The sequence below is a fragment of the Antrostomus carolinensis genome, unplaced genomic scaffold (assembly GCF_000700745.2).
Source record: "Antrostomus carolinensis isolate BGI_N321 unplaced genomic scaffold, ASM70074v2 scaffold20687, whole genome shotgun sequence".
NCBI lineage: Eukaryota > Metazoa > Chordata > Aves > Caprimulgiformes > Caprimulgidae > Antrostomus > Antrostomus carolinensis.
In genome coordinates this window covers 23155-49749 of record NW_010329739.1, presented here as the reverse complement: position 1 = coordinate 49749, position 26595 = coordinate 23155, and the positions used below count along the sequence as shown (strand labels likewise).

The following is a 26595-nucleotide window of genomic DNA, read 5'->3' as shown; positions in this document are numbered from 1 at the left end:
TATAATATATATAGTATAAAAAAGTGTTCAGGCTTAGTGTTTCCTCCTGCTATTGGAAGTGATCCTATGTCAACTGAGGTTAGGAAGAGCCACTAATAAACCAGATTTTTTTTAATAGAAAAACTCACCCTGTCATGCTCTTAGCCAAGGGTAAGACCTTCATCACTGTCTGCTATTAAGAAATAGCTAGAAGAATGTTTGCCAAAACACAACTTGAAGCTAGTTGCAAATTTGTAGATCCCTCAAACTAGGATTTTTAGTCACATTTGCGTTAAGGCGACGTTCCTGGCTTCCTCGTAATGAGGTTTTAATTCCCATTAAAGCTGCGAAGAGAGGAGTCAGCACCATGGACAGGGCCGGGAAAGGCGGCCGAACCACGTGACCGTCCCAGGAGTTGAGGGGAATTTTTCCCAAGTTTTGGGGAAAAAACACTATGCTTTATTGTTTATAACTTTGTTTCATCTCTGTGCTCTCAGAATTTGCTAGAACAGATAGATTTTTTGTTTCATGTTCTTGTGAAGTGAGCACTACTGCTCTGTAGCCCCAGGAAGTCCAGATAATTTGAGGAAAGTTGTATCAGATCAACAACCCAGATAATCCCCGAAGAAGATGATCAGAACCAGATTAGCTCCCGGTTTTAGATATACAGTCTCACGGGCACGGGAAGCAGCTTCTGTCTCAAATGAAAGAGGCCAAGTAACAGGAATTACAACACAGAATCACAGAAGGGTGGGGTTTGGAAAGGACCTCTGGAGATCACCCAGTCCAACCCCCCTGCCAAAGCAGGTACATCTAGAGCAGGTTGCACAGGATTGTGTCCAGGCAGTTTTTGAATGTCTCCAGAGCAGGAGACTCCGCAGCCTCTCTGGGCAGCCTGTTCCAGGGCTCTGGCACCCTCACAGTAAAGAAGTTTTTCCTCATCTTCAGATGGAACTTCCTGTGTTCCAGTTTATGCCCATTGCCTCTTGTCCTGTCACTGGGCACCACTGAAAAGAGCCTGGCCCCATCCTCTTGACACCCACACTTTAGGTATTGATAAGTATTGATGAGATCACCTCTCAGCCTGCTCTTCAGCCCAGGTCTTTCAGTCTTTCCCCTCATCATCTTCGTAGCCCTCCGCTGGACTCTCTTGCTCTTATGCAACATATTTTCTTTGGAGATGTCAAAGCAGACGCAGAGAAAATTATTATTATCTTCTTTTCACAGGGAGTGAAATTGAGACCTAAACAGATTAATGACCTGTCCAGCATCATTAAATATGACACTGGCAGAACCAAGTTCTTTGCTTCTGACTTTGTTGTCCTGCTTACCTGTTCAATTAAATATAATTAATTCTTTTATGATACATGGAGTACATGGACTTAACAACAGTAGGAGCAGTCATCTCAGCAATGAGGGAAATGATCTAATCTCATCGTATAGTAGTTATCATAGCTGCACTGTGGGATGGTTCAAACCTAAGTGCTGAGGCCAGGCTCAGTAATAAGAGTGGAAAAAGCCATCAGTGAGTGGAACAGGTAACCTTGTCCTCTCCTGACTCCTCTGTGCCTCGTGATAGGCTAAATGGTATTTTGTCTGGAGTTTCTTTGCCTCCCTGAAACCATGAATCTGAGTTGTTTGAAATGTGTATTCGGGGCTGTTTACATTACCAAATGATTTTTTAATTCCCAGTGTAAGGAAGGAAGGGCCCCACAACACTCTTCAGTTAGAGACAGCAGCAGGGATTTCATTGCAAAACTCTGTTGATGCTGAAGGGGCCTGTGGAGAAAGTTTCTCAGAGTGAAGGCTGGCAGGCTACAGCTACTAAACATTCTCCCAGAGGTCCTGGCCCAGTAGGGCTTTCTCCAGCTTCCAGAAAAATGTCCCCTTTGGGAGCTACTGAGAAGATCTGCTGAACTCCCTCTCCCTCATAAACAATATATCCTTTTGCTCCCAAACCCTAACCTCAGCCTTTCCTCTCAACACAAACATCTCTACACGAACCCACACTGCAGAGGGAAACACAAAGGCATCCTTCCCTTCCCTTCCCTTCCCTTCCCTTCCCTTCCTTTTATAGCAACGGTAACTTCCGACTACTCTGTAAACTCATGCACATCATAAATACCGTGCACACTTGATCTACAAACCTAAATCAGATTATTTTGCAGTTTCTCATTCAGAATTTTTTTTATGACTGGGAAATGACTACTTTGTCTGTTACTGTCAATAGACAAATAGTCTTTTTTCTGAAGAGTACATCCCTTCATTTTAGGGTTTGCATCTAGCAGGTGTTACCCTTTAGCAAATCTAATCTTATTTTAATTTTGTTGTTTACACAATGTATAAACCATTACACTAAACAGTCATGAAAACTGTACAGTGTCAGTCCTTTTAAACTCTCATCTGACTTCTCACTAAGTTGTCTGTACAGGAGTATTTCCAATGTCTGAAGAGCTTCAAGGAATTGCATTTGTATTTTGAGACAACCTGCCAGGTACCTTTTAACTTCTTATCTCCTAATGGGGAATTGCCCTCTCTAAAACTAAGCTGTGAAACAGAGAATGAATTAATTTTGGAAGGGATCTGTGGAGGTCATCTGGCCCATGCCTCCACTCAGAGCAGGTCAACTTTGAAGACAGATCCAACGTGACCAAGCTTCATGTGTGCTGGTTCAAGGGGCAGGGATGAGAGCTGGCACTTTGAGACTCCTAAGGATTAAAACCTGAAGCTTTATGCTATTGGAAAAAAAAAAAAATCCAGTTTGGAGATCCTCCTTCTTTGAACAGTTTTCACAAAGGAAAATTGAGCTATATTTTTGTATTAAATGAAAATTTTAAACAACAAAAAAATAATGCTGGCTTCCACAATCCAACTGCTTCTTTGTATTCTGAGAGTTCCCAAACATGGTTCTTAACACCAGTACACTAATGTGCTGGCAAATACTGTTTTAATCAAGTTTTAGAGATCATTATACATCATTAATTTCCTTCATATTCAGAGTTTCATAAACCTCATTCTCATTATAAAAGGTGACAAGAATTGAGTAGACTGAGGCACATGGTTGTTACAAAAATGTTTTTTAAAACAAGTCTAAATGGATTTAAATTAATTGTAATAACTTATTTCATATCACATTATATTCCCCCTAAAAGGGTATTGTGTCTAAGTTCACAGTCTAAGTTTAGGAAGACTGTTTTCCTGCTGAGTGGTAAAGCTGACATATAAATAACTTGATCATCCCAAACTGCTGCTGATGTAAAACCTCCTCCTAAAATATATCAGATGTCATCATGTATTCCCTATGAAAACAGACGGTCTTCAGGTCTGTAGCGTTTTACTGTAAAGCTAGCTGATGTCTTTCTAGATGAAAGGTTCTTGACTGTTTATTAATACAACCATATTCAAACAGCTTGAATCCCTTCCAAACCTTTGAGCCTCCTGTTTTCTATAGGACTGGTGCCTCTGGGGGGCCAAGAGCCAGCCAAGAGAAAACACAGAGCACAGGGACTTAACCAGAGTTACACCTGAGTATATCTCTGAGTCACCACTGTTTGCCTCTGCCTTTTCTGTTTTCCCCTCTCCATGTGGCAGTGCTGCTGGAGACCTGCTGTGACAGTTCCAGGCCACATCCCTATGGCAAAGAAACCTGAGTTACTTTTACACCCACAGAAAAAGAAAAAGAGTAATAATTTACAAAACTTTAAAAGTACGCTTAAACCTTAGAGAAAGCAGCGGGATCAGCTGAGCTCTCTCTGATCATTGGAGAGATTAGCCTCTAAGCCTGTTGAATGGTTTGTGGCAATCTTTTACAAGGTATTTCATAAGCAAACAGGCTATACTGCAACTTTACACGGGGCTGCAGATTTGGAGAGAGATTTTTGGGGCACACAGAGTTCAATTTTGCCAATACAGTGTGCACTCAAATTGACTCAGCTTTAATCCTGGGTTTCTCAGCAACTCTCTGAAATGTGACCTATCTCTTAAGCTGCTCCCAAGCCACCTCTCTCCAATTAAGGAGTGCTGGATTGTAAAATGCCACATCCTGTACCCATTTGGCTTGGCAGATTTAATAAGCCATTGTGGTAGAAACAAGGTAATGCCCTCAAGCCACCAAAGACTAATCCATTATTCCTTTTTTTTTCTCCTCAAATCTTTCAACTAGCAAACTCACACCATCAGCTGCACAAACATGCTCTTTCCTGAAGGTTTTCTACAGACAATTTTTCTGACAATTCCATGTCTCTCATAATTTGTGTTACCTGTGCTCCAGCAGCTGTGGTGTGGTGCTCTCCCTCCCCGCCATGATAAATGCCCTTTTCTGAGGCAGATGTAGTTACTAATAAATCAGAATCTTCCTTCTCAGTGGCCTGAAATGAAAGAGCTGTGGATAGGGTGAAGGCTGAGCAATAACCTCTCCCTTCCCACCCTCTTCTGCAAATGGGTATATGTGGCTTGGATGGGAAAGAATAAAACAGATTCTTATGGTCTCGTCCCTCCAATGCAAGGTTTTAGAGACAAGTTTGGAGATGTTGACGTAAACTTTCTTGTTTTCTTCCTCCTCCAGGCTGTATCTATTGGTAATAGTTTGAGAAACAGAAATGTTGGGAGGAGATCTACATCTTCTTTTCTGACATTTCACTGCTCCTCACTAAATAGAAAGGAAAGTGTCACAATGGTTTCTAGGGATGGCGCCTAGAGACAGTGCACAAACATTTATTGTACGCTTTTCCATTATTTTGGCATTGTGATTTTAAATTCCCCCTTTAATATCCTCCTTCTACCCAAACTACCCTCATTCCATAAGTATATATCTACTTGTCAGAGGAGCAGAACATAATTTCGTGTGAGCATTCAGTACTTTCAGAGTTTCTCCTACCAAAGCACTATATCTTCTGAGCAGAAGTCAATCAAGTAACACCATCCTGTAGGATCTCGGCTCAAGGTTTTCTCAGATAAGGACTGAGAAGCCATTCAAGAAGAGCTCAGGTTTGAGTTAACGGTCAGTGAAACAACGCAGGATTTCTTTCAGTGCTCTGCTCTGCTGCTTGTTTCCTTTTGCACTTCACCCGGTTTGCTCCTCAGATTTTATTAGATGTTAAAATACCACATTAGTTGCAAATATAATATGGCATAAACAATTCACTCAGCACGCTGTTTGAGGGAGGTGTAGAATGGCAATTGGACTACTGGCAACCAGAAAATTTTTAAGAAGAAGAAATTATGCCATAGCCACACTAATACTGACATGGTTTGAAGTTAAAATTATTCTGAGCTGTTCTCTTCTGAAATAATTGCCTAGCTACAAACATCTCCATAACAGTGACAGTGCACAGCAGAGCTAAACTTGCGCTCAGACAAGAAAAGCAAGGCTGGAAATTGATTCTTGCTGGTGTAGAGTTTCATAACTTGCCTAGCAGGACAAAATGCTTAAGACAGATACGGATCATATGACATAGAAAAGACAACACTTATTAAAAAGATTGCACAAAATAATACCAGGACTTCAAGGAAACCATGACGATAATGCCAGTGTTTTTATTAAATGTGAAATATATGCCTAATAAGCAGATTGATTTGAGGGACATTTTTTTCTTAAATAACTATAAACATGAATGAGAGCATCCTTCAGGATGATGGATTTGCTTTAAATATTACTCCAGCACTATCAGACTCTATACTGAAATGTGATTTTCTCAAAAAAGAAAACTAAAGTGATAATGCATTTAATGGAATATGAGAGAATAATTATAGATGGATGGTTAATGGGAAAAACAGCAAGAAGAAGGTACATTGCCCATCCTAGAAATGCCTACAGGGGACAATTAGTGGGAAGCACAGCAGAACTGTCTGCTAGGAGCTGGCAACAGACAGAGTGCTCTAGTGGGAGTGTTTTATTGTTACTCACAGGTTGTTATCCTTCTACCTTTCTTTCCCTTCTTAAGTGGGAAAAAATCGAAGATTCAAACTAATGCCAGTATACTCTTTGCTACCTGCACCAAGCCCAGAGGAGTCATGCCAAGAACTGGGCTGTGTAAAAGTGTGCTCCTGGTGTCAGCAAGAGGTCTAAGGAGCCTCCTCAGCTTCCTTATTCACCATTTTCTTCTTTATTTCTACTCTTCTTTTCCTAGGAGAATGTTTCCAGCCATGAGAGTGAAAATTACAGGCTTGGATCCCCACCAGCAGTATTATATTGCCATGGACATTGTACCTGTGGATAACAAGAGATACAGGTAAGCTTTTTAGGTGCAGAGGTAGGAACCTTGTGGTAACTTACTGTCCATGACAACCTAGGAAAGACTCATGCCATTATACACCATTGCAAACATAAGCTGGAGGAGACCATGTTGATTTACAGCAACATAGTCGACTCGACCGGAATCATGAGACACAAGAGCAGAGGTTTAATATACTCTCTTGCATTTTTGGATTGAAATCTTGCTTTTTTTTCCCCAAATAGTAGTTTTTAATCAGGGAGATCCCTAGCATGCATTTCAAAATTGACATGATTAGCAATGACTGTTTGAGGGAACTAACTGGAGTTATCAGTGGGGAGTCTGGAGCCTCTAAAACTACTTCAGCAAGGGCAAGTAGCAGCTGAACTAAGATGGACACCTCAGGTCTGTCATGAACTGAACGGAGTGATTTTTGTTTTAAAAGTATTCACTATCCATCACAGCAAACACAGGGGATATGGGTCCTGACCTACAATGTGGAGCCATTGAGAAACCCTCTGGTGAATCTCCACCGCTGAGCTGAAAGATAGAAAGAAGAGATTTCTCTTATATTAATGGGCTTCTGATCCTAAAAATTGTTCTTGAAAACTCATGGTCCTCTGCATCCCAGAAAACTATCTAGACAGAGGTGATTTATCTGTACTCATTAAAAGACCCCTGAGAGCAAGTCTTTTCCCCAAAGACTCTTGACTGCATGACATCTCAAGGATTCAAGAATTGATCCTCTGCTTCCAATGCTAAATATTACATTTTTGCTCTTATGTTGTGCAGAGTGTTTCTCAGGAAAATGCTTTTCCTGGGAAGCATCAAAGTTGTGTCTGATACTTAGCTAGATGTTTTTCCCCTTTCTTTGAGTGTGGTTCTGACAGCATTAACATCAAAAATAATTATATTGTCTTAGATTTTGTTTCTGTCCTTGTGAGCTTGGGCAGCCACATACAGCAAACTAGCAGTGAAAGGAATTTTTTTATTTCGTGTGAAAATACAGGAAATGAGTCACTGTTGGTAGGTAAGGAGACTGAAATAGTTTAGCAGAGCTGAGTAGGGACCCAGTGAAGGGCAGCATAGGGTGGAACTCAGAAGTGTTAGTAGGACTGTTTTTGAAAAGTCTTAGGTTAAAGGAGCCTCAGGGCAGAAAGAACAAAGTGTCTAGGCAAAGCTGCAGTAGAGAAATTTATGGCATATATAAAATGGATAGGCCAGGAACACAAAAGTTCAAGAACACAAAAATTATTTTTTCCTCTAATCTCAACATTTGTAATACTATATAGAATTTCCCATTTTGCAACATTTCAAACCACAAGTGCTGTTATATCAATTGTTCAACTGGTATCTGTTGGATTTTGCCCTTTCTAGGTGAAGACACGTGTTTTGCAAAGTCTGGCATGGCAGCCAGCACAGATTTCCAGAAATGACAGAGCATTTATTAATATTTTCAGAGAGGACTCTATGTACACATATTTTCTAGCCTCTCACTCTGGCTCAGAGAGGGTTAAGGAGCTGAGAAGGCACATGTGGCAGAGTTTTACAGGAAAAAAAACTGCAAAGGTGTTTTTAATAAGGAATCAAGTCTGAACAAGTGGCTCAGGGGTAATCTGGCTTTCATTTAGAAGGTAGGAGGTTGCAATAAAGCATAGTCTCCCCTGACTGCAAATGAGAGCTTGGGGTGCGTGCGGTAGGGTGGCAGGGGAGGGGGTGGCCTGGAAATGTTCCTCCAGTAAGTGAGTGACAACTTCCCTTAGCCATGTCCTCTTCCTCTTTCAGGTATGTGTATCACAGCTCCAAGTGGATGGTGGCTGGCAATGCTGACTCCCCAGTGCCCCCGAGGGTTTACATCCACCCTGACTCACTGGCTTCTGGAGACACCTGGATGAGGCAGGTGGTCAGTTTTGACAAGCTCAAGCTGACCAACAACGAGCTTGATGATCAAGGCCATGTAAGTTAGAAGCTAATCCTGGTGCTTGCTGCCCGAGCCTTACTCCTTTCAAACTCAAAAGGGTGCTGCTACCACTTTGATGCTCCTGTGTCCTGCTGGTCACATGAGTCTGTAGCTACTCTCCAGAGTTGTGGAGCTTTTTTTTCCCCACTTCAGTGCTTCTCCTCAAAATGTTACCTGACCCTATAAACCAATAAAGCCCCTTTCTCTCTGTACATAGCACAAACTTCATCTCATGCATACTTGCAAGAAAAGAGTAATTTTCTTCATATTAGCCCTTGTTCCATCCCTGCTTCCTTGTACATTTGGATGTTGTGTAGAATATTTGAAAAAAAAAAAAATCCTTTTCCTTCTCCTTTTTTGTTTTTCTCTTCAGATAATCTTGCATTCAATGCATAAGTACCAGCCCCGTGTTCATGTCATCCGCAAGGATTTCAGCAGTGATCTTTCTCCTACAAAGCCAGTTCCTTCAGGAGATGGGGTGAAAACCTTCAACTTCCCTGAGACTGTGTTCACCACAGTGACAGCCTACCAAAATCAACAGGTACAGCTCTGTGCCTGCAGTCTCCTTTTATGTTGGGTGATGACAAAAATATCAGTGTGTTCTTTGCATTTGAGATGATAACTTCTCTAAGAAATGTAGCTCAAGAAGCATGTACACTTTACATGTTCACTGTTTTCTGCACAAGCAGAAGATGCTTGCTATGGGATAATGTGTAGACATGAGGTATCTAGCCAGAAAGCCACACTGCAGATAAGGTGCCTGTAGTTTTTACTGTAAAGTAAGTAGGTGAGATCAACCATAAAGAAATGTATTGTGTTCCCATTTCCTTGCTGTCTCATGGTACAAACTACAGTGTCCTATCCCTGGTGTAATTTTAAGGCCCTACAACTAGTCCCGATCTGTTGTCTCACAGAGAAAACACATAGTTGGTTTTTGGGTTTTTTTAGAGTTGAAGGAAAAAGTTTTAGAGAAGTGCAATTACATCAGTTTTCTGACAAAAGAAGTCTTTGAACATAAGCAACAGCAGTCTATGTATTGCACAGGAACTGAAATTCTCATGCATAATTCATGTTTGATCCAGATTTTGCACAGTTTCCCGTGGAGGGTTTTACTATTGACTCCAGATATCATAAGGAAAAGATGTTGCCACAGTGGGATCCTATCTGTAGAGACCTTGACTACTGAGCGTTGTTACTGATCTGCCCTTTGTCTTAAACTAGACTTCATGGCACTAAGAAATGTAATCTCAGTGCACACTAGTGTTTGATTACAGAATTCCCCATCTATCCCTATTTTCCCCCAAGATTTGATACCTTTAAGGGGAAACTAATTGCTAGGATATTGTGAGCATTTGAGAATGTGAGCATTTGAGAACGTAAGCATTTGAGACACTAGCAAAGAAAGGAGATTTGCAAAGACCTTGCTGTGGATTACATGTTTGCTCCCCCTTCTCCTTCAGTGGCCAGTGAAAGATGGTGTCCTAGTCTTTGAGGAGGTGGCCTGCTTCATTGCTTCTGCAGGCATGCTCATTGCACACATTGAGAGCTCCTTATATCCAACCATTCCCCTTGTAGTCTCCTTATGTATTGCTCATCTGCCAGCTACCTCTGCCTCAGGAATTGCCATCAGCCTTCACATCACCTCTGTCACGCTTTGGGCTCAGTGTGCTCCTCTTACCTTGTTCAGATACACGTACTCCTTATTTTATTCTCAGGTGAGAGGTACTGTGCACATCCCATTTCCCTTTCCTGCCATTCTCCTCCTTACTAGACTGCAGGTTCTGATGGCATTGAAAGAGCTGTGTACAGTATTTTTTTCCCAGAATCTCAGTTGGTAAAGCTTTTTGCTGTGTTAATAGTGTGTCCACTTAGTGCAAGGTACTCTTATAAGCTCAAATGAGGGTGCAAACAGGCTTGAAAGAAAGATAATCTGTTATCAAGCCTGTTAGGGAAATCGGTTATACAATTTTGTGCCATAAATTGCAGATTATTTTTTTTTTTTCTGCGACAATTTCTGTGCTTCCAGAGAATAATTTCATGAACTCAGTGGACATCATTATTACTCTAGGACTGAGAGACAGACCCACATCAAGTCACCTCAGGGCAGATTGTAATATTTAGCCAATTTGTTACTATTCTGAATTGTAACAATTTAGTGCATTCTTATAGAGATGTTTTTTTTGCAACATATAAAGGAGAGCACATGTACTTGCAGTATTCCCATGACTGCTTCTGGATACCTATTCCTGACTTTTTCTCTGTCTGGTCCCCTTGAATTCACTTAAATCGGGACCCAAAATGGATTGGCTATTCCAGAGGAAAAAATACTGAAACACGATGGTGGGTTTGCTGCCATTGCAGCATTTGAAATTTCCCGTCCTCATCGCCCAAATACATACACTCCACAAACTTCTAACTGTAGACCAGACATGAAAAGAGGATGGAGAAAGGGGAAGAAATGACAGGAAAGAAGCCTGCTGTTCTTCCTTAATGACAAGACCTATAAGACATAATTATGCAGGTAAGGGAGGTGCTAAGGGAGGGATTTCTGTCAGGCACTGGCTCTGTAAACCACCTCACAGTAAAGAGACACTGAGATGTCTTCATGTCTTTCTGAATTCCAAACATTTGGTCATTTTTCCCCTCCAAAATTGGGGAGTGTATTTTTATAATACAAGTAAAGGAGATTCTGATGGGTTGGAGAAACCTTTTCATAAAAAATAAATTTAAACACCCAGAATCTGCCTGCATGCCCTCCAGTGGCTGTAAAACTTTGCCTTACTGGGAGAAGTGTTTCTGGAAACAATTGTAAAATGTTAGCAAATCCACCACAGGGATTCCCTCTGCTGTAATTCCATCCTCCACAGAACATATCTGTCTCTGTACACACAAGTCCCAGGACAGCTGCAAAGTCAGGCTAGCGGAAATTAAGTTCACAAATTAAGCTTCTGCAAAAATAGGAGCTGCATTCCAGATCTGAGGTTAATATCCAGAGTAAGGGCTTGGTTCTGACAGAAGCAAAACACCTGCAAATCCGCTTCAGATCACTCTGTATTAAACTAGTCCCTTTTGAGCAGTTTCAGCAAAAACACCTCAAATATGATAGGATCTGGGGATCTTGCTATCTCTTCACTTCAGAGACAGGGTCTCTAGCACAAGGCAAGGCTGGCAGAAGGAAGGTCTCGTGCTACACGAGGTTTGGGAATAGCAGACAGGGAGTATGATACCCTGGGCTGCAAGGTCAAAATCTCAATATTATTTTCCATATTTTTCAACATGGAATTAATGTCTAAAAATAAAGCATGAAGGAAGATTCTCCAAAAGCACTCAGTCTGGCTATCATCCTCTTTGTTTAGAGGAAGGAAAAACAAACAAACAAAAAAAAGATTTCCAGGCCAGGAAACCCTTGAAGGGCCACCCAGATGCTGACCAGCACAGCAGCACCTTGTGTACATGACCGGGTGGCCAGCTGCCATCTTTGGAGGCTATAGCCTGAGTTTTGCTTGGCCTTTTCTCCTTAGCACTGTTTGAAGATCCATGAGTGCATCCAGCTGCTGGATATCTAGCATGTTGAGGCTGGAATAACCCAGATACCAGCCAAACTTGATCAGTATGCCTGCTTCCTGAACCACATGACCATTGATGAATTACAGCTCCTGGGGTTTTGTGCCGGGGTCCAAGGTGTGCTTCTCTTTCATGAACAGCTTCTCAGCCTCAGTGCTGTGCCAAGTTTCTCAATACTGGCAAATTTCTGCCACTGGCACTGTTCGTTTGCTAAGCAGATAATCTGTTCATGGATAACGGAAGGGCAACTTTAATATAAGTCTGGGGAAATAAGTACAAAAGATAGTTGTACAGGTGGTAATCATCAGTAATTTTAATTTGTTGAAAGAAAAAAATCTGGAGAGCTCAACTAATTCTCTTTTTCTTCCTTTGTAGATCACCAGATTAAAAATTGACAGAAACCCCTTTGCTAAAGGTTTCAGAGATTCTGGGAGAAACAGGTAAGAGGAGCTTTGTTTGTGTTTCCTCACTGCTCTCTTCTCTCCTTCACCTAATGAGTGCACAGGGCATGTGTCTAAGGCTGAGGAAGGTGTTTTGTGATCCTAATTCATTTTTACAGAAGTATGCTGTAGCCTAGCTCTTAGAGAAATTAGAAAGATTGTTTTACTTTGCCTAAACAGATCCAATGTATAATGATGGCTTCCTTAGAAAATACTTTCCAGGTTAGCCACGTAGACTCACCCTGCTTCTTTTCAGAAGTCTCCTCCAGTGCTGCTCCTACATCTGCCTGGATCCTGCAGTCCCAAACCCTGACAGAGGGTTTTAGTTGTTCTTAGACAACATATCTGTAAAGACAGCTTATCACTTTCCTACCTGACAACATTTCATACGACAGCAAAAAAATACAATTTCCTTTTCACAGCCACCTCAGTACCCCTTCTGTCACCTCTACTTTCAAGGCTGTTTTCTTCTGCATAAACATTTTGCTGTTGGTTTTTTTCTTGCTGCATAATTAATTTATTTATGCTAATTTCTATTATTTTCAAGGTCCTCTGAGCTTTTCCATTTGTTGTTGAGAAACAATTAAAATATTCTTTATCATCTCTTGTAAGTTATTAGTAAACTGTTAATGTATTACTGATATGGTGCCATGATATCCAAAGAATTAGGTAAAATAAATGAACTTGTAAAGATACCATAGAGTTTCTTAAAAAAAACCCAAACAAAACCTAAAATGAAGAACAGAGATGGAAAAAAAGAGAACTACAGATTGAAAAACAGACAAATAGGTCACAGGCTAGCTAACACTCTGAAAAACAATGAAAGCTGTAGACAGTTTTGCTTGTTCTTTAGCATATGTAGAACTGACTGAAGGGCATTTTTACATTTTAATTTTCACAGGAAATTCCAAAACTTGGAGCACAAATGCTTGCTTTACATTCAAAGAAAAATTTAGTTTCTGATATTGCAGGATAAAAGTGCAAGCATGTTCTAGTTTCAAACAATTTCAGTTTTCCTCCAGTGGTGTAAAATTGTTTCACTTTGTGTCGCTTAATTTTGTCAGGATTTTTATGAAAAGATTAAGTAGGACACCTGGAACATAATATAGAATACGTTATATTTTAATAACACAATAGTAAAACAGAAACTTTAATAAAAAAACTTTTGCATTAGTAAAAGATATTACAGAGTTATCAAAAAAGAATAAAAAAGTCCAAACAAAAAGTTTCAACAATTTCTACCATTCGTGAATCCAGCAGAGTGTGCAGCAGATCTAAATATTTCAGAGCTAAATGATGTGGATATCCTTTAAATCAGTGTGACAAAGGCTTTAAATATTAAATTAATTATAGCATTAGACATATATGACTATGTTACAAGAACCCTAGGGTTGTAAAGCAAGGCTCTGAGCATGCAGACCAGAGTGAGTCATGTGTGTACCCTCATTTGCTGTCCCCATGGGCACTGTAATTCAGTTTTTACTTGCATGCTCCTCTTGTGTGCATACACCAGGACCGCTACCTCTTTCACTGTTTGGCACAGGAAGTGTTCAGTGGATGGGAAACTGCCCCGTGTTTCCCATCACCCGTTTAAATGCTGCACTCCTCATGATCACAAAGAAGACATCTTACTGACCCAGTGGCTTCCTAGCTCACCTCCTCTGTTCTCATCTTACTGTAGCTATGTAAAAAGATGTTACCGCCCTTATTTAATTTCTGCTGTGTTAGTTCTGATACTTGAAGCATATGTGACTCACAGAATCACAGAATTGTTTTGGTTGAAAAAGACCTTTAAGATCATTGAGTCCAACTGAAAACCTAACACTGCCAAGTCCACCACTAAACCATGTCCTTAAGCATCACATCTACACGTCTTTTGAATACCTTGAGGGATGGTGAATCAGATTCTTTCCTGGGCAGCCTGTTCCAATGCTTGACAGCCCTTTCAGTGAAGAAGTTTTTCCTAATATTCAATCTAAACCTCCCCTGGCGTAACTTGAGGCCATTTTCTCTTTTCCTGTCACTTGTTACTTGGGAGAAGAGACTGACCCCCACCTTGCTACAGCCTCCTTTCAGGCAGTTGTAGAGAGTGAGAAGGTCTCCCCTCAGCCTCCTTTTCTCCAGGCTAAAAAACCCCAGTTCCCTCAGCCGCTACTTGTAAGACTTGTGCTCCAGACCCTTCACCAGACTTTTACTCTGCTCTCCTCTCCTGCATGGAGGAAGTAGTATGTGCCCCGGGTACAAGGTCTTCCCTGTGTGCAGATATAGCTGCACTGGAGGCTAGGCTTAGAAGATGGATTGATGCAGTTCCAGATACATGGTGGGCTAGATTAACATGGAAGGCATTAATAAGGTCCCAGCCCAGTGAATTTGGACAGTTTCCTGAAAAGGCTGGGAATTACTGATCTTTGTAGCTCATTGATTTAAGAAAGGGCAGGAAATTGCTACACCACTGCAGCTGTGGGGAGGGCTCAGTAAGGCTCTCTGCTGATGTAAAGAGGAATTAAAATCTTTAAGGTATTACACATCAAAGAGAGCAGCCTGAGGCTTTAGGAAGAAAAAACAGGGAAAGGTATTTGCAAGCGTATATAGCAGTCAGGCGCCTGCCTCACAAGCAGTGGTCTGGCTAAGGTTGCATCACTGTTGTCAACTGGTGGAGGACACTCTAAGGCTCAGCTGCTCCCTTTAAAGAGGACATACACATAGATGTACCCACAGGAGGGAGAAAACCATTAAGGTCCAAGCTGTGTGTGGAAAGGACTCTCCAAAAGGGACTTTTCTTAACTGTGCTGTCTGACTTCTCTTCCCCTTGTGACTTTGTAATCTCATCAAGATCAGTGGTCAGCCTGTTTGATGATCGTGATGCTCTGTAGCTTCCCACATCCTCACAACAACTTTGGTCAGCTTCTGTGCATCAGGATGTAGCTGAAGAATATCCTTCTGAAAATGTAGGCCTCCTTTGAAAAAGAAACAGGATAATTTGAAAAAGGGGCTATTGGTGAAGCAGGGAAGTGTAGGGTATGTCCAAAGGGTTTTCTGTATAAGGTTTTAAAATAAAAAAAAAGTGTGGTAGCAGCAGGAGCCACAGAACATCTGAGGCTGCTCCAGGGCATTGTATCCCAAAGACACTGGGATACTGAATCAGAGCCATCATTAGAGTGTGTCAGCAAATGATGGAGGAAAAAAACCCAACATCCCAACACTGGAAAAACCGGAGCATGGTGTGGTAAGAGGAACTCTTAGGCCACTTCTTCCCTAGGACATTTCTTTTCTGCTTTGTGTTAAGGCTTTTCCATGAAAAAGGACAGGGGGATGTTTTTCCTTCACTTTTTTCTTATTCTGATACTGTTTCACTGTTGTTGCCTGCTGCAGAAATTATGGGATTGATCGTTGTTTTTAAAACTAGTTTCCCTTTTAAATCTGTCACTTCCATCAGCTCGCAGCCTTCCCATATGGTTCCTTATGACTGTGGTCTCCCTTCATTAGTACAAGAGACCGCTAGAAACCTGCTGCTCTGAGACACCCCATCACAATATACCTGCCTGTATCCATCTGGGGGAGCGATCTTTTCACAGATCCCTTCTTGGATCTCCTTCAGTTGTTTGCAGGGTTGTCTCCCTTCACAGCTGACTGTCTCAGTCCCTGTGCTGGGAGAAGGAACAGTGAGGCATTTCAGAGGGAAGGACACAAATAGCTCAGCAGCTGGATGTTGTTTTGCAGTCCATGAGCACTCAAGCTATGTTAACTAATGGTATTCAGCAATTTAACCATTAGCCTCGATGGGTTAGCCTGTGTTAGAAGGCCAAGTCTTAGTTCCCACTTACTAGAGATTCCCTCTACATGATTTTTGGTCCCTCTTTGCTTTATCTACAAAACACTGTGAAGCATCTGTAAAAGTGAAACAGAGAACAGGTCCTAGTGGTGAAAGGATACCTATGTAATGTACGTATGAGGCAGGTAATACTTAGTTGCTTTCCTGAACTTCAAAAGATTGAGAACCAGAGTTTCTGACACGTGGAGCTCAGCTAGTCAAACGTTTGGGTAGTGAGGGTGCAGGTTTAATGCCACAGGGCCTATTTTTGGAGACTGAGTAAAGTTCACTTGACAGTGGGATGCTTGTGGGAGCTCCTTATCCAGGAGGAAGCCAGAAGGGACAACCATCAGGAAACCCAGCAGGGTGAGAGAAGAAAAAAAACCTAAGCTGAAGGCAAGCAACAGCACTTTCCTTTCAGATGTGGGTAGCTGAGGTGGATAAAAGTTGTTTGTGTTGGAAATGCTCTTTGAGCTTTTGTCTAGGGTAAGAGAGCCAGGAGGGTGCTTGGAGCCGATAGTTTGGCTTCCCCATTGAACAATGAAACGATGACCTGAATCCTGCATGCGGGGGGAATGGCAAGGTCAGCCATATGGGATGGATTATGGGGGTGCACAGATAGCTCGTACATCTTTTTTCATTTTTCAGACAATGGAACTGTTTCATTTATTGCCTATTATTAAAACTTTATAGCACTAAAAATAAAAAAAATGAATGAAAAAGAGAAAGCAAATTTTGGATACCTTTTAAAGGGCTGACCTTATTAAAATAAAGCTGGCAGTGAGTCCTCTTCTGATACTTTTTTTTACTTCCTTCATAAAGATGGTGTGAGAGGGGAGGGTTTATGGCCTGATAGACAGTTTGAAGTAAATTTTTCAGTGCAATTCTTTGGAAAAGAAAGTGGATGCCACATGGATAATGTTCAGCACACTAGGTACCAGCAGCCCTCACCAAAGCCCAAAAAGAGTTGCTGAGATTTCAGAAATGATTTTTTTGTCAGTGTTTATTGCTGTCTCAAAATGTCTCTCCATTGGCCAGGTGGGTTGTGTTTTTTTCCCTGTTAGGGGCTTGAACACACACAGAATAGCACTCCAATATTTCTACTGACTAGAACATTACCTTTATGTCCTGTGGTGGAGGTCTGTGATGTGGCTCTGGATGTCTTGGTACCACACTAATGTCATAAAGAGGGTTGTTGGAGTTGACAGTGATGGAGTCTCTTGATTCCTGCCACCTCGCCCCACCATTTTTTTACAAACATAAGAATACATCACAGGAAGAAGAAGAAAAAATGTTGAAAGATTAGGGATAGAGTTATAAAATCAGTAATGGAAAGGTGGTGCATATTCTGACCCAAGATGGTTTTGCATGACTGCACATTTTTTTCTGCAATTCTCTGTACATGGGGTGGTAGGTGCCTAGCAGGTTAGCACAAGAGGCTGCTGCTTCACAGATCTTGTCTGATGCATGGAAGAGTCTGAAAGTTCAGTAAGGATAGACACTATTATATAATATTTCAGAAACACTCACAAAATTTGTTCTGCACAAAGATTTAAAAAAAACCCAAACCCAAATAAACCAAAACAATAAATGAGGAAAAAAAGGATGATCATACGGGGACCTAAATTTGTGTATAGGTATAACTGAGCTCTGTCACCCACATGCATAGCAAGGGTGTTTTATAATGTATGTTCAACATGTGCACACCTCTGGGGGAGTAAGGAACTCTCATCTGGGGCAGGAAGAGGAAAGAGGTGGCTTTAGGCCAACTATGGAGTTTGGATCCATTCTTCAGGCACCTGTGGCTGCAGAGCTGACTGGAGCATTACAGGGCAATCTGTGAATACCATGAAGCCACAGTGCTGCTGCCAGCAGTTGCAGTGTGGAAAGAGGAGGGTGACAGGAGCCGTGTCGACAGCAAAGGGGCTGTTCTAGAACTGCTCCCCTGGAGCAGGAGGAGGTGGGTCCCTGGTGGCATCCCTCCTTTCCCTGACATACAGGGCAAAGCTGCTCTGCTACACTTTGTGCTGCTATATACCCTCTGTGGGCTCACAGGCACAGTGGTCCAGCCCCTGCAAGCAGTATATTATTCCTGATTTACTCTTTTATTTCTTCTTTTTATTATCTCCTGACTATTCCTTTCCTCTTTTCTTTTAGAAGTACAATTATAGGGTACTTGCTAGAACTGTATTGATACAGGGGAAAGCGGTAGACAGAAAGCTCGAAACTTTGAACTGAGTCAAGCTGAGCTGAGAATGATGCAGGCTCCAGGAAGAGGCAGGGGTAACAGCTTTAACCTGCCTTTACAGTTTCGCTGAGCCACCTCCTGTTAGGGGCTGGGTTTTACTGGAAGGGAGTCATGAGTGCAGAGCTAAAAGTCAGATGCTGGTGCAGAGTGGGGTTATGTGCACGGGGATCTACTGACTGAGCCAGCCTGTGTGAACACTGGTTTTAGTGAGCTGACCTCCCTACTTGCCTGCACGATCCTTGTGGCAGACAGAGAGCAGCTGGACTAGCACAGCTGGAACTTTCAGTCTGCATTTCTGGATGTATTACTTGGTTTTAATCATCAAGGCGAGTCCTTTCAACAGTAGGTTTTGTTGCTTTGTGACTCCCTCAGGGCATTTTATGCCCCCTGGGTATATGGTAGCAGAGGTAGCCCTCAGTGTTCCAGCTAGGGATCATTTATGAGGCTGCAAAAAGGTACCATTCTCTTCCCAACTGAATGTGTTGAGAAGCAGATGGAGTCTGAGCGTTTTTGGCTTTCTCACACAGGGAGTGGAGAAAATCCTCGAGGTGATACTGATAGTCGAAGAGCTGCTTTTGCACACAGAGCCCAGTTTAGCATTTGGGTTCACATTCTGCACTGCCTTGTTTTCTCAGAGCTCCATGAGCTGGCAGAGGCCACTGTATTAACCAAATAGTTTTGTTGTAATGTGCTCAGCACTAGTGTGAGACTGCTATGCAGAGATGTCTTCTGTTTCTACTTCTAACAGCTTAGCAGCTAATAAACACCATGCAACAACCTCTCTTCTAAACCTCCTCTTAAAATACAGAGTTTGGTTTGCCAACTCCAATGTATTTAAAGCATCTGAGCTTCCGGGGAGACTTTGGAAAGTTAACTGAGTGAGTGGAGGCACGTGCAGAAAGACATTTTCAGAAGCAAAAGGCAGCTCCAGTATCAGCTCAACATCTGACAAGAGGGTCTGGGGATGTTAGAGCCTTTTGCATTGAAAGGGGATATGTTCTCACATTTGATGAAGCATATCTAGTCATGTTTGGTCAGTGCGAGGGATGTAACTTACTGCTGGAAAAGAAGCAAGGGAAGGTGAGGAATGGGGAACAGAGCAATATGCAGCTTCCACAGAGGAGATCCTTTCCTGGGAAGAACCTCCAGTGGGTTGTCTCGTAAAGAACATGAGGGTCTTTCCCTGATAATGCACCTATGTCTTCACTGAGCCTGTGCAGTTAGACTTTTGGCAGAGCTAGCATTCTGTGGTGAAAATAAGAACAAATCTGAGACCCCAGCCCTTCCAAAGGAAAAGTTCTCACTTGATTTTTGCTTTTTTGCTTTTGTACTGTATTTGCAGTGAGTTAGGACCCCAAAGCAGAGATGCCACTGATCTTTTATAAAAAAACCTCTTATGCATTTCTAGTTGAAGTCAAAAACCAAGGAGAATCCATTTTGGACAGTTTCCTATAGCACTTCAAAGCAGTGTCCAGAACGAGGAGGTGGTAGGGAAATGAAAGGTAACTGAAAAAATCTCTCTGATTCTGGAAGCTGAATCCCAGACCTCCCTCGTTTGCATCACAGCTTGCATCCACTAAGTGTGGAACCCTGTTCTTCGATAAAGCATGCCTTGAGGAGTTGATGGTCATATGTTCCCTGCAAAGCATACAGAAACTCTGGGATCCTTGTTAAAAAACCAGAAGTGCTGGAAGACTATTAGGAGCTTTTGAAATCCTGGGATGGGGAAATTTCATTTTACTCTAGTGGCTAGCACCTGTGTGGGAAGGCTCACTTGAGGAATTCACAGATGCCAAGGTGACCTTTCAGTGGCCGCTGGCAGCCTGTCAAGTGAGGTCAGAGCCCTCTTGCCCCAGTACTGATACACTTGCCAGCTGACTGACATTCTTCTCTCCTTGTTTTATTTTCATTGCACAGGACGGGGCTTGAGGCCATTATGGAGACCTATGCCTTCTGGAGGCCCCCCGTGCGCACTCTCACCTTCGAAGACTTCACTACCATGCAGAAGCAGCAAGGTGAGCATACAAAGGGCAGGGAAACAGCTGTGGAAAGAGCAGGAGAAGAGGGTGTAAGAGCAGCATCACGCTCTGCTGTGCGTCTGGCAGCTGAGGGGTGGTTCATGCATCTCATTGAGCTCTTGACTGCTGTGAAAGGGCACTGAACAGAGAAAACAGATGGAAATGGTGGACAGACTGTGCCTTATGAGGTGCAGTGCAGCCACTTCATCTCCCTGTTGTCCCTAGTGCACCAAAGACCTAGAAGGAGGAAGAGGAAGGAGCACAGGGCTGGGAGAACCAGCTCAAGTGTGAATGAATTAAGTGTGAAGGGAGCATAGAGACTGAGGAAACATTCCAGAATGTCAGACACATTTTTCTCCATTTACAGTTAGAATTTGCCATTTGTGTGGCAACACAAGGGGAAGGGGCATGTCTCCTCTGGAAGCTTTAGGAGACCAGAAATGTGCCTCCCTCCGGAATCATGCTGCCTTGCTTTCAAAACCCGGTGGCCTTGCTGGAGAGAGTTTCTGTTAGCATGAAGCTGGGAAGAATTATTGCGCAGGCCAAGTATTTTCCGCTTGTTCATGCTGTGTCTTTTCATAGCTTCTGCCCTTTACATCTCTCATTTGTTAAGTAGGGCTTTCATCTCCAGTTTCAGGCTGCGTTACTAATTTTTTTTGCACGAAAGGACTTCCCCATTCGCTTCATTGCAGTTATTTCCAGTTAAAAACACAGTGATCACTGGGAAGAGAGGTATCAGGAAAACCTGGTACTTTTTTATTCCAATATAAATGCAAGAAAATAAAAAAATCCAAAGTCATGTTCGAATGTGACACCTGTGACTTTAAACAATCCAAACCAAATACATGCACTGTGTAGCAGATTCTCCAGCCTCTCACATTTGAGCTTGACATGACCCCAGAAACTTCCCTCTAGACCTCAAATCCATCTGGGGATGACGTGGTCTTCCTCCAGATGGAGGGCAGCAGCAGTGGCTGCCGGGGCTGCCCACCACAGTGTAGGAGAGGTTTTGCACAAGCTCAGAGGCGTGTGTTGAGCAGCACTTGCAGTAAGGCATGTGGTCAGAGATGAGTTAAAACAAGGATTCAGAAATGTTTTCATCAGCCACCTAAATAGAAACATAATAACCTCTCCTCCTGGTCACGGTCGCTGAAACAGCCTCCCTCCTCTGCCTCGCCCCCTATTCGGGCTCGCATACCTCCCCTCCCGTTGCTTATCAGATAACATCCTAGTGGCAAGTCCAGCTATTGCTTACGTGGTAAGGTAATATTAGGAAAGGAAAATATTTAATGTATTTTTAGCTTGTTTTAATATAGTTTGGCAGCTGAAAAACCAGGAAGCAAGCCAGTACCCTGTGACCAGCCGGCTCTGTGCAGACCACCACCACTGCACCACAGACCATTAGGTTTAGGGCAGCCCTTAACTAACGTCTTGTACACAGGTCGGTCTCAAAACTTAAAACTCACTGCAAAACAGTGCTCGTGAGCTCTACATTTAGCTGTGTGAAACAACCTCAGGATAATAAATGAGAAATATTCTCTCCATCATAGTCCTCACCTCTCCAGTGGTTGCTGTAACAAGCTGACCCCTGGTCTCAGCGATAGGTGCAAAGCCAAGGTACAAACACATTCTATTTTAGTTTCTGGCTGCTGGGACAACCCCCAAGGGCCAGCACAAATATGCTGACCTGAAGGCCTTGGACTTGCTGGCAGAAAGAGCAAGAAACGCTGAGGTGGCTTTAAGCCACATGTTATTCTCCTCTCCAAACCTAAGATGACCAGGATGTACAGTGTCAGTATGTCTTCATCTCCCTGCTTTCAAGCACATGAATTGTGTGACAGGTGAGTAAATCACTGGTGTTTAACAGCTGACTTCAACATAAGCTATTGCACCTCAGATCCTTAGCCAGTGTTTTCATGTTAGAAACTTGCCTGGGACCCTACTCCTCTCTCCTATCTGAAGCTTCAGTGCTCTGAGCTGCATGCTGTTGTCTCATAGCCCAGCATATTTATAATTAATAAATATTAATTAGAAGTTTTCAGTGTATTATTGTAATAAACAGACACTTTAATTCTAGATCATGCTGTTGTCTCCAAAGCTGGGTGAATGTGTGACATTTCTGAATAAACACTTGAAGAATTGCAAGCCTCCATTTTATCCCTTGAATTGTTAGTTGGGAAACTGCACTGGGGCTACAAGAGGTTTTTGCGACTAGATGAGAGACAAAATGAGAGAGTAAAAGTAGCCACATGCCTAGGAAGAAACATCATTGATGAGAGGAGAGTTATGGTTGTTCAGCCTGGCGAGGAGGAAGCGAGTACATAACAGCACTGAAATAAGATGCTGTCTGTGGTGGATAGGTAAAAAGGAATAGGCTCCAGTGATATGAAGTATAGTGAACTGCTGGAACAGATCCCCTGTAGGAACTGTGGAATTCAGCCTTGATTTTCCAGACATGAATCCCACTTACTGTGGTAGAAACAATGATGCTTTCTAGGGCAGAAGCTTGGGACTTCAGCAGTATAAATATGGTGCTTTTGCTGCTTTCCAGCTGGATTTTTTTGTGCTATGGATTCTTAGCTTTTCTTTTGTCACTTTGTAATTTTTTTCATGGAATAAAAATGTTATCTGCCTTTTCCAAAACAGTTTTGTCAAGCAAATTCAACTGAATTATTTGGTTAAGTCAGAGATTTGACTGATAGAAATAGCTGTATAGGTGTGATGGATTTTTGGAGGGTGTTCATCTTACTGCCACATGTGCCAGCTTGGAAATGTTAGCATTATCGTGTATTAAGAAATGAGTAGCTGACTGATCTCAAAGCTGATGTGATAAATGTGAAAACAACATCCAGTAAGGACAGTCCCAGTGTTGCTCTGCAGAGACTGGTTCCAGTACTATCTTGCCCATAACTAAATGAATTAGTGCAGTTGTTAATAGGTACAAATATTATGAAGACTGCAAAGTGGTCAACAATGATGGAGACAAAGGTATGAAGACCAGTAGAGATTGCTTGGTAACCTGCATGCATTCAAACAAAGCATGGCTTTTAGTTCAGCCAGAGACAGTATCATGTGTCTAGGAACAAAATATAGGACATACACACCCACCAAGTGTGCTGGAAAGTGTTAGCACTGGCAGGAACTTGGAGGTATCAGTGGATAAGCCACTACACATGCAAGGGACAGTGTTTGTCGTACTGTAATGAAAAGGGACGTGAAATCTCTGGCGTAGAAAAAAAATAGTGGTAAGCAGTGGGGAGACAATTTCCTAGCTGTAAACTGACATGAAAATGTAGTCTTCTACTGCATGTATTTTTAAAGTGTGGAAAGAAATTGAAGAGGATTTAGGAAAAAAAAGTAGAATGATTTGTTGGCTGGATAAGGTAACTGAGAATGAAAGTTCAGTTTGCATAGTTAATAAAAAATAAGATCAAGTACTGAATATTTACGGCCTATGCTATCTTGCAGAGAGAAGAATACGTGGTAGCTTTGTGTCACCCACCCTTGACAGACTCTTCTGACTGTGATTTCTGTATTTTTATGACAAAACTGTGTGGAATATTCTTTATTATGGTGGCTTTGATTTTTCTACTCTAACTGAACATTCATCCCTTTTTGTGGGATGTTATAAGATAAGGAGAACAGAAGTTCCACTTCATCCATCTCCTTCATACAATTAATTTTTTTATAGGTTTTTATATCCTTCTTCTGTGCTCCTCACAATGAATAGTGCCAGTCATTTATTTTCAAGTGGGAAGTTTTCCAGGTCCTTAACTGTTTCTTTAAAAACAAGTCTGCACAGAGTATTCCAGATGCATCCACATGATACAATTATCTAAAGGTATTATAATTTTTTCCACACTATCCTTTCTCCCATTCAACATGCATCCTAGTGCTTTGCTCATCTGTTTGGCCCAAGCTGTATGATAAGCAAGGGCCACAATGACACACCAAATCACTACTCGGCGCGCTGGATGCAGCTGTTTCATACAGGGATTAAATAACTTTCTAATCTACGCAATGATAGGTTTCAGCTGTCATACAAACGGGAGAGCCTGATATTACGACCAGTCACACAGATGTCTGGTGCGGCTGACTCCAGCAGTTCAGAGCATTATTTGTACGTGTAGTCATAAAGCACATCAGTAAGTCTCTGCAGGTCTGTGACCTGAATGGTCACTGTATTGTTCTACCAAGGAGAAGAACATGCCATTTCTGTCAGTGAAACCCTCTGACCTAAGTACAAAACCTCTCTTTTGGAGCACGCAATCCAAAAGTCACTGCAGTTTTACAAGGATAAGCACCGTGTTTGATACAATCACAGATCTGCAGCCAGTTTGAAAAAGGAAAAGTCCTCTTGAAAAAACACTTTGCAAAAAATGTTCAGAAAATGGCAGTCCAGGAGGGGCTGACCTTCTGGAGAATGATGTCACCCCCTCTGCAGTCTACTTATTACTAGGGAAAAAGGGGGCTTGGGATTATTGAATGCACATGGCAATGAGATGTGGGGAAAGCCAAGAATCTATTAAAGTCTTTAATTGGAATATATTTTCAAAATTTAGTTTGAACCTCATCCAGATTCTCATTATTAAAAATATGTGGCTCAGTTTCTTCATTTTAACAGGGAACATTAAAAAAAAAAAAAAAAAAAAAAAAAAAAAAAGAGAGCAGGGAAAAAGAAAATAGGAGTTCTAGTAACTCTGGATTGTGTCATTTTCCAAGAGTAAAAAGAGCCATTGCTGGCTCCTATGTGATGTACAGTTTCCCACAGGATATTGAGATGAGCAGATTGCTATCAGTGACTGTAAGTTTTGCCAGGACATAGAGACTAGAAAGGCACTGTAACAATGGTGATCACTATCTGATCCTTTCTAGAACAGCTGATGACTTATGCAAGGTGTAAAATCAAAGGTACCAGGGCAGGTGGCAAAAAGAATTGCCTCCTAATCAGAATTTCAGGGCCAGAACGAGAGTCAGACAATGTGGTCTATTGGCAGGTTTGCAGCACATAAATTTTTACTTCACCATTAAATTACTGTTTTGATATGTTCATACCAAGTCTGCAAGAGTCAAACATCTTAGCTTGGACTGGTGAGTTCTCAAGGCAGCTTTCCTTTCAAATGGGGTTTCTTCACTTTAATAAGTGCCTTTGCTGAGGACTCTACCAATTGGTTTCAGTAGATTCAAACTGTTCTCCATCAGCTTGAGCATCTCCACTGATCTTCCACTGGAGACCTGAGGTAGAGGGGTCTTCTATTAGGGTGTCTATAAAATCTCCATTAATACTTGTTAAGATTAGCATCAAAAGCTTGAAGTTTGTCTAAAACTACCAGAGGCAGGTGTGCTCCTCACTGTTAAGGCAGTTGTTGCTGTCTCTGGTATCAGCAGATATCTCTGCTGCAAATATGCTATCTCTAGTGCAGCAAGCTGGTGATTGAGTACAGCTCCTACCATCTTCCTCTGAGAGGGGACGTTGTAATGCTGCAGTCTTGTGTTGGCAAGAATATGCACAAAAGGCTTCCTCTCCTTTGTGTGTAAGAGGTTCAATCTGCTCATTTACTGCTGGAAATGAAGAATGTTTTCTTGTAGTAGCAATGAGTTCAGACAGACCCTAAGGCTGCATGATATATCAGCAGATGGGAGACAGATACCCTGAGCTGAGGTGTTGCTGCTTTTCCAGCTTCCCTGTCTGTAAACATTACCCTTTTCAAGTAGGCATCACCTCTGTCTTGCTGGTTTGTCTGTACTGCTTGTTACTAATTTCTTATTTGGTATCCTCTTCTCCTTGTCAGATGTGGTGTGCACAGAGCTGCCCTGATTGCACCCGTCTGAAAACAATATAGTGAATGCACAAATGTGTATTGATGTCAAGTGGAGGGAAGACTGAGCCCTCCAAAACATCTTCTGAAGGCATTAGAAATGCCTTGAGGCAGAAAAAGGCAAATAACTGTTAAGATCCTTTAGACTTTATCTGAGATCCCAGATCCCCAAAACAGTGTCTCCCAAAGGAGTGTAGCTGCTGATGTCAAAGGAGGCTGAGCAATCTATGAATACATCTTCTTGTCCACTTGGTTCCTGATGGAACCTACTGGTTCTCTCACCCATGCCACCAGGATAATCTGGATGCTGCTTCCCTTTCAAAGTCAATTGTGAATGCTCTAGGCTATTGCCAGAGGTCAGATATCTGGGTTTGGGTTCAATTATCTTCTTGATTCTTTTGACCTTGAAGAGGAGATTGGAAACAGAGCAGTTGTTGCCAGAGTTATTGGGATCAAGAGCTGGTTTCTGCTGCATACTTCAAATGGCTAGTAGATTGCCTCATCTAAACGAAGCAACAGGGAACAAACTGTTCCAACTTCTTGG

General features: G+C 42.1%; 1 protein-coding gene across 1 annotated transcript in view; it reads left to right on the top strand.

Annotated features, from left to right (window-relative positions):
- The first annotated feature begins 6111 nt into the window (after window positions 1-6111).
- LOC104528634 (T-box transcription factor TBX15) overlaps window positions 6112-26595 on the top strand; it is a 29618-nt gene continuing 9134 nt past the window's right edge. The window contains 5 exon segments of the mRNA XM_010172693.2: window positions 6112-6209; window positions 7977-8148; window positions 8525-8692; window positions 12091-12155; window positions 20132-20229. Coding sequence (XP_010170995.2) covers window positions 6112-6209; window positions 7977-8148; window positions 8525-8692; window positions 12091-12155; window positions 20132-20229 — 601 coding nt within the window.